Source organism: Terrapene carolina, unplaced genomic scaffold, assembly GCF_002925995.2.
Source record: "Terrapene carolina triunguis isolate 2854851 unplaced genomic scaffold, T_m_triunguis-2.0 Scaffold34029, whole genome shotgun sequence".
NCBI classification, from domain to species: Eukaryota; Metazoa; Chordata; order Testudines; family Emydidae; genus Terrapene; species Terrapene triunguis.
In genome coordinates, this window is record NW_020698380.1 from 3,491,162 (window position 1) to 3,504,957 (window position 13,796).

Here is a 13,796-nt window from a genome sequence, read left to right on the forward strand (position 1 = left end):
GTTTTTTAAATCACACTAACAGAACAAAAGCCATTAATCTATTAAAATTAGTCATTTCTGAATTGATATTACATACACAGTATTAGCTTATTATTAGACAAATATGTAAACCAACCACTATTAGTGACATTTCATGACACGCATACCTGCATAAACAAAAATCTGGGAATGTATTGTACACACATAAGAGAACAGTCTACTGGATGGAGATTGAAAAATGTATTAGGCATCCTACTCTGTTTAATCTCCTTCATTAAACGGTGTGTGTATGTGTATATATACACAAACACACACATACACACACACACTATTTTTAAACATACTGGACCAAGTTCTGTCCTCATACTTGTGCAAACAAATTGAAGATAATGAGGATTGCAAGAGAATAACACAAGGCATAATTTAGCCCAGAATGACCATCCTGGGCTAGATCTTCAACTGGTGTAAATCACCATAATTCCACTGCTATCAATGGAACTACGGGGATTTCCACCAGTAGGGGATATGGCCCTATACTTCTAATTAGATCCAATTATTTTCAAATAATTGGATGATCCAATTGCACTGGTGAGGAGACTTCAAATTAGGAGGGAAGTTCACACTGGAACCATTTACCTGGCTACTCTGATCAGGTCTGGGTGGGCTTGGACAAAATGGAAGCTGGATCTGAACCGCTCCTTACTTTTAGTCATGCAGAATCCAAGCCTACTGATCAGATCTTGCTAAACTAAAACTATTCCATCTCTTCGACATACAGGCCCGAACTGCCAAAATGGCTACCTACAGTGTATGTCCAATTTTCAGTAGTGCTGAGCATCCGCAATTACCGAGGAAGACGATGGGAGCTGCGAATGCTCAGCATTTCTGACAACCAGGCTGCTCTTCTGTAGGTAGCCTAAATGTAGATCAAGGTGCCTAAATTGAGGCAGCCAAATTTGAAAATTTTGGCCATCATTTTCTGAATCAGTCAGAAGCTGTTTAATGTCCCCAACTTTTAAATTACTGCATATTTTAAAATTTATTTCTAAACCTCTGTGGTTAAATAGACTAATTGCTCCTTAGGGTTCTGTACTGCCCATTAAGTAATGACCAGCACAGGTGGTCGTACAGAGAGGTGCTACCCCTGGTGGAGCTTCAGGAGGCATTCTGGGATGCAGGGAGAGCATGTCTGCTGCTACACTCCTGTATGGTGTGCGGCCCAGCACCCTCTGTGCACTGATCCTGCTCTGGGGGTCAGCATGGAAGGGAGACGAGCCATGGCCCCATCTCCTCTCTGCTTCCTTTAGGTTACAGGGGACAGCAGTCCCAGTGCTCCTCAGAGCAAAGGGACTGCAATTCTGAAAGGCCCTTCCACGCATCATGCAAGGGAAGGGAAGTGAGGTGAGGTGCCCCCTCGTAGCACCTGTACAAGGGCCTTTTATAACTAGCCCTTAATGTTTAAAAATACATTTCAGGAAGCACTTTCTTTGAACAATATCCAACACCCAGCATTGTTTTATTCTAATTTTGTAATCTTAAACATTTGATAAGGATTAATTCAGAGATGCACCTGCTGGGTGTAACAAATATTTAGGACACTGCCTAAAATGGATTATGCTTCTAAGCATAGAGGTGCAGGGTGTTGATTTTGCAATGGTTTTCAGATGCCAAAATAATGACTCAGAATTTATCTTTTTGTCGACATGATACATGCGTGTCCCCCACCACAGTATGCTATGGTGGAATATGCCAGCCTATCGCAAATGTAAACTGCTCCATTAGCATCCAAACAGCCCAGGTCTGGAGATAGAATAATAACTCAGCCAAAGTTGCTCTATCAGCATACAGAGGGTCTTTTAGAAAATGATATTGGGACTGATCTACAAACACTGAACTCAGTGTCAAACGTGCCAGCAAATATGGATCACAGGTTTGTTTTTTACCTTTCTCTTCACAGGAAATATTGACCAACAATTATGGTTAAATTAAGTATACAAAAACATATTGTATTTTAAAGACAATATACTTTAGTACAATCAATGGGGGAAAAAAAGTGCATCTTAAAACATGGAGCCTTGCTTATGAAACTCAGTATCCTTTCTGGAGTCTCATGAGAACTTTAAGGCAGAGTTTCCATTAGCAGACCACAATGCTGGACAGCTTTCTCAGTGAGGTATCCAAACAAAGCCCTATTACTGAGGCATTGTGGGTTCTCGAGGGTCCGTTTTCCATTGGACATATACAATGGCTGTTAAATAAAGGCACTATAGTGTACAGCCTTAGGCAGTGTGTTATTGGCAGTAGTTTTGTAAGTCTAGTACATTACAGCAGATCCTATAGTTGGTTCCTAGAATGGAGAGAAAAGGAAAACATTAGCAAAAGATTTCATAATGACAAAAAATGCTGATAAGGCTTTTTAAATGAAAGGGGACCATCAATGTTTTATTACCAGGTGAAATATACCCCATGCAGTACAAAGACTTGTATACCACTTAAGTCCCCTCCTGATTGTTGAGTTGAGCTGAGCTGCTTCTGTTTGACAGTCCTTAGATTTGAATTCTGTGGGTGAAATCCTGGCCCCACTAAAGGTAAAGGCAAAACTTTCATTGACTTCAGTGGGGCCACGATCTCAATTTGGGTGTCTGGGGCAAGGTGTTTTCAGCTCTTGGACTTGTTCCCCCATTGGCCTGATAGAACATGAGATTATTGATCTTCTGGGTACAGTGAATGGCCCATTTGTTCACACAGGGATGAAATTCACCCCTAAGTACATGGTTTATGCACCACTTAACTCCCACTAAATCCCTATGCTGAGCATTTCCCTGTAAGCAGCTGAGATATGAGGAGAGTGTCTTCTACTGTATTATATTGTGGCATTGTTGCTGTCAGGGTCTGCCCCACAAGTTTGCGCTGTGGAGCGAATGTCTATTAATTCTGCCTATTTTGACAGGATTTTTTTGAAATGGTTTATATTTATAATTCTATAAACACACCCAGAGAACTTGCAGTAGGAGCATGTTTATGCACATCAATGTAGGTACAGACTAGACTAGGGCTTGTCTACACTTACCGGGGGTTCGACACGTGGTGATCGATGCATCGGCGGTCGATTTAGTGGGTCTTCACTAGACCCACTAAATCGACCACTGATCGCTCTCCGGTTGACTCCTGTACTCCACCTGAACGAGAAGTACAAGGGGAGTCGACAGGAGAGCGTGAGCAAGTGAGTAAGGGCTAGGGACAATCTAGCCTTAAATGAGTAATCCCTCTCTCCGTATTTCCTGCTCTTAACAGTTTTAACAAGGTCTGTTCTCAGATGTTACCATCAAGTCCTTGGCAGTGCTTTTTCTCTCTTTAGTTCTTTGTGTTAGAGATCCTTGGAGCATAAAGTTTCTGTTAAATGTTCTAACAGTAGTAACTGGAGAAGCATCAATATTTTCACCTGGGAGGGAAAAAATGGGAACATCCTTTACGTGACAACTTGAACCAAGCATCAGACTTGAAAAAGCAAATCTTCTAGCTCTTTAGAGACTTAAATCTAAGTTTTGAGGAAAGTTAGGTTTACTTTAAATGGAAACTGGAAGACTGTGATATTGTAAGAGAGGTTTTTGAAATTATGAGACAGCCTGGTTCACTATCAAGTGACTTTACTTCCATCACTGGAGTTACACTGCCACAAGATTAGAGTAAAGCAGTGGTGAATCGGGCCCAGAAGTTGTCTGAGATCAGTATTTTCATACCACTGAAGAGTTAAAAAAAATTGGAAGGCACACACTGAAAACTTAGGAAACTCAGAGTAAACAGGAAAGCAAAGACAGATCTATCTCATGAAAATGTTCATGTGTGTACACTAAATCACCAGATAATGTCACTAAGCCAAAAGTTATAGATGAATTCAAGAGATACATTTCTTAAGATGATTTTGTGGCATGGCAAAAGCATGACACTGGGATGAAGGTAAATAAAAGACAGCATGTTAGCTGGGTAGCTTCACCCTGTCCCTAAAACTTCCTACGCCCTCCAGCCTGGATTCAGCAAGGCACTTAAAGATGTGCTTAAATTAAGCTCACATTTAAATGTTTTATTAAATAGTGCTTTACTGGATTCAGGCCTTAATTACGCTTTTCCATGTGTATATAGTAAATTCTAATCAAGTGCATTGACTCTCCAGAAACTAGAAATATTTTTAAGACAAGAAATGGGATCTGTTGTCTATGGCACAGGTGGCTTTCTGACACATGCTCCACTTAATCCCAGAATAATGCTTTGAACTACAATTGTCCATCGCTAACTAGCAGAGCTGGTGCTTGGCATAAGCAGACTATGCAATTGCTTAGGGCCCCGAGCAGCTCAAGGGGGCTCCCCACTCGCTTTTTATTGCATGTTATGTGGGGGGCCCCCAATGGGCTAGCACCATCTCTGCTAACTAGCACGCTGTGATTGCTCTGTCTGCTGATTCTAACCTTCACTCACTCCAAAATACCCTTTTGGGGATCTTTTCAGGTCACACAGTCATCATTTCTTATTTGCCTTAGCCAGTCTTCTGCTCTTGTCCCCATTGACGTATGGCACCAAATTAAATCAAATGAGCAAGTGAAAGCACCTTCCAAAGGGCCAAATCAGTATTTGATTTTATGTACATATAGCTCTGGGGTACTGTTTATTCTCATTGCATTCACTTTGTAATTTAATTCCCCTTTGCTGCCCTCTTTAGGCTGTACACTATAGTTTAACCAAAAAGAGAACATAATAAATAAAATGAGTTGAATGAATTTTTTGGTGCACCTTTTACCGGTGGAGCTGGCAGCTTTCTCCTCTGCTGTCTTGATGTGTCTATTGTTTGCATCTGTGAAAAACACATAGGTTTTACTAAGCTTTAATTCAGAAAGAAGCAGGGTCTTCCCCCATGCAAAACTGCATAATGTTGTGGCACCTGGTTCATTTGCTTTTGATCCCGTTTTCTTGTTAGGTGAACACATGGAGCCACGTTCAAGCCTGCAACACTAAGAGCTGAAATTCTGCTCTCGATATCTGAAATCTTAAAGCAAAACAATAAATTAAAAAGAAACAAAGGGAGGGAGAAGTTTCAAAATTACTGTAAACACCACTAGTTAATGGCAAAAGGAACTCATGCTCACATCCTCATCAATCAGAAATATAAAGAAAGAGACAATTGATTTCTTCTGTAACTCTGAAAGACAATCTAATTGAGACATTGTGGACGGCTGTGTTCTTTAGTCATGAGTGCCAAAGGGAACATTCAGATGATTGCTCATTACATGGAGTAAACGAATGATCTCGTGGCACTGTACTCACATTCTCTATGACTATGGACACTTTCCTACATTTGAAAAATATCCAGTAACAAATGACTCACAGCTGTGTAATTATAACCTCATTCAAGTTGTGTTTTAAAAAGTTATGCTTAAAGCACTATATTTTATACTGCATTTGCTATTTCACATCGGTTCTTATTTCTTTGAACACAGAACAAAGTGGTTTCTTTGTAACAACACCGAAATCTTCTACCTTAAACGTTCTGTAATTCATACTTCAAATACCTCAGTAAACAGGGCCGGCTCCAGGCACCAGCTTGTCAAGCAGGTGCTTGGGGCGGCCGCTCCGGAGAGGGGCGGCACGTCCAGGTAGTCGGCGGCAATTCGGCGGACGGTCCCTCACTCCACCTCGGAGCGAAGGACCTCCTGCTGAATTGCCGCCGCAGATCGCGATCACGGCTTTTTTTTTTTGGCTGCTTGGGGCGGCCAAAACCCTGGAGCCGGCCCTGTCAGTAAAGACATGTTATTAAACAAACAAGCAAACAAACAGCAAGTAAATAAGCCTTTGGGAAGAAAGCAGGCTGAAGTGGAGATAGAGGAAACAAATTATGCAAAAGGGACAGAACTGATAGAGAAACGAGAAAACAGCCAGACAGATAACATGTGCAGGGGCACACTGATGACAGATGACAATCTTAGTTGCCAATACTGTGGGAAAGATATCCTCACTAGGATCGATTGCTTTTTAACTGTTTTAAGTACAAACTTATTTTCCTTCGACACCTTGTATGGCTGTCTTTTTTCCTATTTACATGTTACCATAAACTAATGATTCAAGCCCATACAAAGAAAACACCATCCTTGGTTTTAAAGCTACTCAAGTAGTTAGGACAAATCCTGAGGTCTTAGTTCTTACACAAGCAACTGCTGCTGAATGAAGTCAATGTAAGTTTGCCTGTAAAAATTTTTTTAGTAAAGACCTCAGAATGTGCCAGCCAGTATATATTGGCACAGTGAAACAGTTCAGAAAGTTGTTCAGAACAGAGGTGGTAAAATCAGCACACGCACATTATGTGGCCGCAGTTCTCTCATTCTGGTCTATGAACACCACCCGATTTAGTTTACTGCACAGAGTCCAGCGTCTTTGCTGAATCTGAAGATGTACAGCATGCTGTCAATGGAACTTGGGCATGAATCAGCACCTATTGACGTTAATGGGTGTTTTGCTAACTGACTTCAGTACCAGCAGGATTAGAGCCAACATATCTGGTCCAAAGAAGGGGATTCCTCCTGTATATCTATATGTGATGAACTATGGCCCAAGCAACACACATCCTGCTCAGCTGCTGTTATATGGATACATATTTTTGGATTATTAAAAATGAAGTCCAGCTAATTAATCCATGTGGGTACAGACAGAATCTGTATAACAGTGATGATAAGCTTGAATAAGTGAAATATTAATATATAAGGGCTAAGCACGACAGTACAATACTGTATTGGCTTTCGAAATAGGAAGGTAGTAAATTTCCTCACCTGAAGCTCTGCATGATGAACCTGTGCTGCTGCTGTTGCTACCTGATCCTCCAGATCAGCTAGTTCCGATTCCGCTGTAACACTGTTGATTTTGCGTGCTGCATCCTCTAATTCATTCAGCTGACCCTCTAACCCGTACACAGTGCCTGCTGTCAGATACACCTAAGGATCCAAATCATGGTACAGAGTAAGTCAGATTTGTTTTTATTCATGGTGTAACTCAAAGAGACCATAGACTATTAGCAGCAAAAGATGAAAGCCAGACCCCCAAAATCTCTGCATGCACCACAGTTGTTATGAAATAGATCTGATTGGAAATTTATTTTCCCCCTATGGAAAATTTCAACTTTTTGGTGACAAAGCAAAAATTGAAAACTTTAGACTGAAAACGAAAATTTTGAATTGGAAATGCCTCCATGGTGCCTCCTGTGAGTTGTATGTTTGGATACCTCATGACCCCATTTTTCATTATGTGCAAGGCTATCTAGCCTGCCTACATCTCCAATTATGCAACACAGTTTCCTCATTTGCCAAGCCACCGTGGGGCACCACGGAAGTCCTGGCTGTGGTGGATCATGGGAGATGTAGTCTGGCTGGAGAATCCAGCCCCTAGAGGAGAATGGGGGCAGGAGGCAGCCAAACTACAACTCCCATGAGGCACTACAGTGGTGTTTTGAAATGGAAATATTTTCAGCCAAAAACTGAAAACATTTTAGTTTTCAGGTGTTCAGTTTTTTGACAAAAAGTTGAAATTTTAGCACAAATTGACAATTTAGTAAAAAGTTTTGTTTAAACCCCAATTTTCTGTCAAAAGCAGTTTAGATGGAAAACTTTCAACCAGCCCTACTATGAAATAACATTATCTATATATTTAATTTTAAAATAAAAATGCCTATACACAAAGTCAAGGCAGTCTGACAATTAAAATTCCACATAGGAATAATCACTCAGCAGAATATCAGCACTTAGACCCAGTAAAATAAATTATCTTGATAATTAATCAAAGCAGCAGACTATACACCATCCCACACCATCCAAAACTCATATCTTCATCCCCCTCCACAAGCCTTCACAAATAGATGGGGCTTGCAGTGTGTCTTGAAGGTCAACCAACTAAGCTATTTGGGTATAAAGTGGGAGGGGCAAATTCCATAGTTAAGGGCCCCTCTCAGACAGCATTCTGTTAGCAGCTCCCTCTCTTCTGTAACATGGGGAGTCCCGGATCAAGTGTCCTTTTTGACCGCAGCAGTGGCAAGGGAGAAGGGAAGATTCTCAAGCAGGCCAGTCCCAATTCATGTCAAGCTTTATATCTTAAGTCTAATACCTTGCATTATACCTGGAGACCAAGAGGCAGGCAGTGCAGATCTCGGACAATGGTGTCGTGTTCCTATCGAAACACAACACTTGCTAAGCAGGTTGCCACATTTTGCACTAGCTTCAGTTTCTGAATGAGTCTCAGGGACACTCCCAAGTACAGTGCATTAGCAGTCTGACCGTGGGGAGATAAAGGCATGGATAATTTGTCCTTAGTTATAAGATGTTTGGGATAAATAAATGTATCACTACAATTCTGTTAGAACTATTTTTTAAAACAATCTCCCCTGCACAGTAATCTCATCTAGGGAGAAACCACTAATAGACAGTTTATTTTCTATTCAGAGCGATTATTCACAATACATAGTGGTCTATTTACTTTCTTTCATCTTACTCAGAGAACAAAGTATGTTGTCTAGCTGTTGGGTTTTCTTGATAGGACACAGGCATCTACCACGTAGTGCTCTGCCTAAGTGTCTGCCAGTCCACGTGACAATATTGCATCTTCTACCCATTCCCTAAATAACCAGCATGCAATCCCAGCAGCACTGTTGCTGAACAGTGGAAGGAAACTAAAGAATGCTGCCAAGTATTTCAGCACCCCCGAATGATCACATTGTTACAAAAACACCACAAGTGGAAAAACACGGTGCAGCTGGCTTCTGGGTCCCACAGCTGAGCACTGCGCACACAGGGAGAAGAGCCTCCAGCAGAAACAACACTCCCCCTCACAGCAGCATCACTCCCTCACACCCCACACAAGCCTCCCAACCCAGCAGCAACAGTGCCAGCCTGTGTTCCAAATCCCACAACCCTTTAATACAGTTGGGGGGGGGATACAATTTTGGGACCCTTTTGTGGGTTATCATGGACCAAAAGCGCTGGAGAACCTCTACATTAGATATTATCATTTCCTAACTATTTGAACTAGATTGTGTTTTCCTTAAATCAAAATCATTTTAACCCCCAAAATAAAAATAAATGGGACATCTTGAATTGGTTGCTATAGAGCAGTGGTTTTCAACCTTTTTTTCATTTGCGGAATCCTAAAACATTTCAAATGGAGGTGCGGACCCCTTTGGAAAACTTAGACATAGTCTGTGGACAGCGGAGGTCCACAGACCACAGGTTGAAAACCATTATTCTATGGTAACAACAACCTTTCATGGCCCCCTTAGACCAGGGGTCCCCAACGCGGTGCCCGCTGGGGGGTCTAAAGTGTGCCTGCGTACTGGCCAGGGGACGAGCATGTGCCGAAATGCAGCGTCATCCAGATTTTCGGCGGCATTTTGGCGGCAACGCCTCTGGATGCTGCTGCTTGTCGGTGGCATTTCGGCGCCGACACCTATTGACGTCGCCGCTTGTCGGTGGCATTTCGGCGGATGCTCGTCCGCCGCCACGGTCCTCCGTGGCTCGTCGTCTGGCGCCCGCCAGACAAAAAAGGTTGTGGACCACTGCCTTAGACATAGTCTGCAGACCCCCAGGGGTCTGTGGACCACAGGTTGAAAACCACAGTCTTAAGAGTATAAACCTGTATTGTATTTTTTTACACATATGTGACTATGCTGATAAGCTAATACACTTTGTCTCGTACTATGTGAATCTCCAAAATGACAAGTTTTAGCATGGAGGATAAATCCTTTAATAAGGTGGTTTGCTGCAAAGAAGTGGCCTGCCTTGACATCTTGGCTGAAGCACTTAAGACACAAAAGGATGACTAAAAGATGAAAATTCTGATTTAAACAAGAATTTCCATGCTTTAGTGGGTTTTAAAAAAGTTCTTTCATTTCAAAGCAATTTCTTTGTGGTGCAACATTTCCTGCACAGTAATTTTAGATTAAAAAGAGACTGTATGTCTATATCTATATCTGACTTCTTTTCTGCTAAATACATCCATGCAGCTCACAAGAGGAGAAAGAGGAAAAAGGAAATATTTAATCAGCAAATCCTTCAGAAAGCTGAAGAAAAGATTCATTTAAATGTTTTGGCAAAGTACAATGTACAACTGGTTAAATTTTTCACAAGGAAAAAATGCTTACGGAAAATAGAACTGCTTGGAAAATAGAAAACATTTTTCACAAACTTTTCCTAACTCCTCCACCCTCAACTTTTGTTGAAATTTAATTTCACTGCAGATTTTCCAGTCAGCTCTAATGGGGAGAGTTTCAACGTCACAGAGAGTAGACAAGCACCCAAACCCCATTCATTTTCAATAGGAGTTGGGCTAACTCCTCTTTGTGCCTTTGAAAATCTCCCACTAAATTATTTATCTATAAATTTAAATGTATGAGCCAAACTCAGCTATAAGTTAGCGTGTGCAGCTCCCACTGAAGCACATGTGAGGTTATTCGCACATATCCGGCAGAAAAGTGTGCTCTTTTTTCTCCCCTTTGACTCATACACATAATTCCCAATAATTGTTAAGTCTCTTCTCAGGCCCAGATCATGTGCAGAGGGAATCCTGTGTGTGCAGATCTGCCCCCAGCTGCACTTGAGGAGATGGAGCAGCTGACTTGGTGGCACCAGTCCTGGATTTGCAGATGGCTCTTCACAAGTCTGCACATGTATATATGAGGTGTGAAAACCTGGCCCATTGAAGCCAATGGAAGTTTAGACACTGATTTCCATGGGCCAGGATTTTGCGTGGAGAGGGAAAGGATGGGCTGAGGCTGAGAGTGGGGATAATGTGCATCATCCCCCCTTGCAGCCTGCATGGCTTTTGCAGGAAAATGAAATCAGGCTGAGGTTGTATGCCTCTCCTGTGGAGCCACTCTGTGCTGGGGAACCCGTTAGAGGGCAATTCTGGGGAGTGTTGCAAGTGTGGGCAAGCTCTGGCACTGTGACTGGGGTTGTACTGCCACAGCGCAGGAAAGCCACAGCCGATGTGAATGCACAAGGCCCTGTGCCCCAATGGATCCCAAAGACCCATGTGGATCAGGGGGGACCCTCTTGGAATTTAAGGGTGGAGGTCACTGTTTATTCCTTGGTGGGTGGGTAGGGAGCAAAAGAATGGGGAGGAAATCTTTTAAACTGGCCTCCTCTTCGGGCGCCTCTTGTGACCTGGGACAATCTGGCTTTCAGTTTTCACTCTGTTCTCATTCTCCCAGTCATTAGGGCTCCACACAGGCACAGGGGTCAGCCCACTAGAGCAGTGCTTCTCAAAGCTGGTCCACCGCTTGTTCAGGGAAAGCCCCTGGTGGTCGCAGCCCCCATTGGCCTGGACCGGCGAACCGCGGCCAGTGGGAGCCACGATCGGCCGAACCTGCGGACGCGGCAGGTAAACAAACAGGCCCGGCCCGGCAGGGGCTTTCCCTGCACAAGCGGCGGCCCGACTTTGAGAAGCACTGCACTAGAGGATCCCAGTGCAGGATTAAGGCTTAAATCATTAAATATTTCAAGTGACTAAAACATCTACATTTCCTGACACTCTAAACTTGCTACTTCATTACACTGATTAATGCACTATAAAATCAATTGGACACTGGCAGGAAACTGATTTAAGGACACGTAGGCATCTTTGTTACACATGCTGTATTTTAGTTTAATTTTCTGGCACCCTTTCAAATGTGTTGAAACTAAGAAGTATGGTAGGGGGGAAATTCACGAAAGGCAGACATGAGGGTCTTTACACCACCGAGGTTCCAGGGTTGGGCTGCACAGAGGGAGCAACTACACAAGGGCCTGGTTCACGCCAACCTCAACACATAGGATGAGGGTATGTCTGCACTGTGGTTGGAAGCAAGCCTCATACTTGCGGTAGCGCAGCTTGAGCCAGTAGAACTTGAGCTAGTGCACTCATAATAGCAATATGGACCTTCTGGCTCGCACTGGAGCTTGGGCTCTGAAACCTAGGGGGTTGCAGAACCTCTGCCTGAGCCGGAATGTCCACACAGCTATTTTGGTGCACTATCGTGGCTCTGCTAACCCAAATCTGTGTACCCAGGCTGCGAAGCTCACTCCCAACTGCAGTGTAGACATATTCATAGATGGCAGCAGTTGCAGCAAGGTGGGGAACCAGTCAGGGGAATGGGTCATGGGATCTGGTGAGCTCAATATCCTTTGCAAGTGATGCTAATGGGCGGAAGCCACTATTTCAGATCATTGGCAAGAATAGCAGTTACGGGGAATGGAGTAAAACACCAAAGCCCTGATGGCCTGGTCCCAGACCAGAAAGTGGGTGGCAGATTTAACTTTTAGTCCAGATTTATTTTTATTATTTGTATTATCAGGACACCGAGTCCCAATCCTGGATCAGGATCCCATTGTGTTAGGTGCTGTATGAAAATATAGCAAAAAGACAGTGCCTGCCCCAAAGAACTTACACTCTAATGTGGATGAAGTGAATTCACCCACTGCGAGGAGCTTCTTTCTTTATGGGTTTTCAGACAGAGTAAAACAGGTGTCTATTTGCTTTAATTGTTATAATGGGATAGTTGGGATTCCTATTACACTTTAAAAATCACTAAAGAAGAGAAAATACAGTAGTTTAAATATCAGTTAAGACAGACTTAGGAGAAGATCGAGAGGCATGAAAAAACTATTATTCCATTCAGGATACACCAGAACATTTAGTTAATGACGACTTACAAATAGCTAAATTCTTCCTTTGGGTGACGATGGGTAGCACCTGCTCATTCAAAAGGGCAGAGGAATTTGATTCTTCTGAGGAAATGGCTTTTTTGGTATTTTTTAGGACTAATTTATGGTTTTCCAGTTTGCTCTATGTAATGGGGGCAGTACATAGCTGCACCACCCCAAAAGCAGCGCCGGAGTGCCACAGCTGTCCATTTCCCCTTACTCCAGGTCCTTCTCAGATCAGACTGGTGTGTTGGGAGTGGAGGTGGAGTCAAGGCTACTCTTACTCCTTGCCTGCCTACATAGGTTCCTGCTTACTCTTTGTACCCTGACTTGATGTCCCAGGCGGTTGTGCGGGGACATAGAGGTATTTCGCTTCCCAGTAAGCCACTCCAAGGTTGTATACGTCAGGCCACCACTTGACTTTAAGGGATTAAGTTTCTTTTTAGAGTAAGATAATTTTACACCGCTATAAAACCCAACAGATGTTCAGTTTGTTCCTATTATTATGAATGTTTCCCAAACTGAATTAAAAAAAAATAAATAAAAAATAGCTGATGATCCTTTCAAAACAAGTTTGTTCTTTTTAAAGCAGAAAATTAATACTAAAACTCAACATGCTATTGCTTAGGTCAAAACATACCACATGCCACTTTTTTTTCCTAAAGAAAACAATTTGCTATATTTGACATTGATATCGTACTCTTACATTTTCTTCCAAGGTGGTGAGCTGCTCATCGAGTCTGATAGGGTCTGTACCTAATGGAAATGCCCCTCTCCCTCTGTCATGAGTATCTGCTGGGAAATCACAGGGACCGGTGGATTCTGCTATCAGTTCCTCTGTGGCATTGATGACTTTTAGGACCTCTGTAGATATGTTGCAGAGAGAGACAGCAGAGTACTTCTGTTTTGTTACAAGAGTAGATAGGGATAAACAACAGCATTATGTTAGGATGGAGATATAATTATGGCAAGAGTCTCTTATCTGTAGCTTTACTTTAAACATGCCTTCTACAAGAATACCTAGGTGGTTCATATGAACAAAGAGGTTAACGTTAAGCCGTGTACTTTAAATAGTCAAACACACATGCAAAATAACTCTTCCTAGGTTAGGGC

At 42.6% G+C, this 13,796-nt stretch overlaps 1 protein-coding gene across 1 annotated transcript in view; it reads right to left on the reverse strand.

The window, feature by feature from the left end:
- Positions 1–1,942: 1,942 nt before the first annotated feature.
- LOC113405172 (rab effector MyRIP-like) overlaps positions 1,943–13,796 on the reverse strand; it is a 346,653-nt gene continuing 334,799 nt past the window's right edge. Inside the window, exons 13-18 of the mRNA XM_026646107.1 lie at positions 13,390–13,584; positions 6,792–6,953; positions 4,913–5,017; positions 4,765–4,825; positions 3,303–3,421; positions 1,943–2,326 (exon numbers count right to left, since the gene is read on the reverse strand). Coding sequence (XP_026501892.1) covers positions 2,294–2,326; positions 3,303–3,421; positions 4,765–4,825; positions 4,913–5,017; positions 6,792–6,953; positions 13,390–13,584 — 675 coding nt within the window. The 3' untranslated portion in view covers positions 1,943–2,293. The remainder of the gene's footprint in view (positions 2,327–3,302; positions 3,422–4,764; positions 4,826–4,912; positions 5,018–6,791; positions 6,954–13,389; positions 13,585–13,796) is intronic.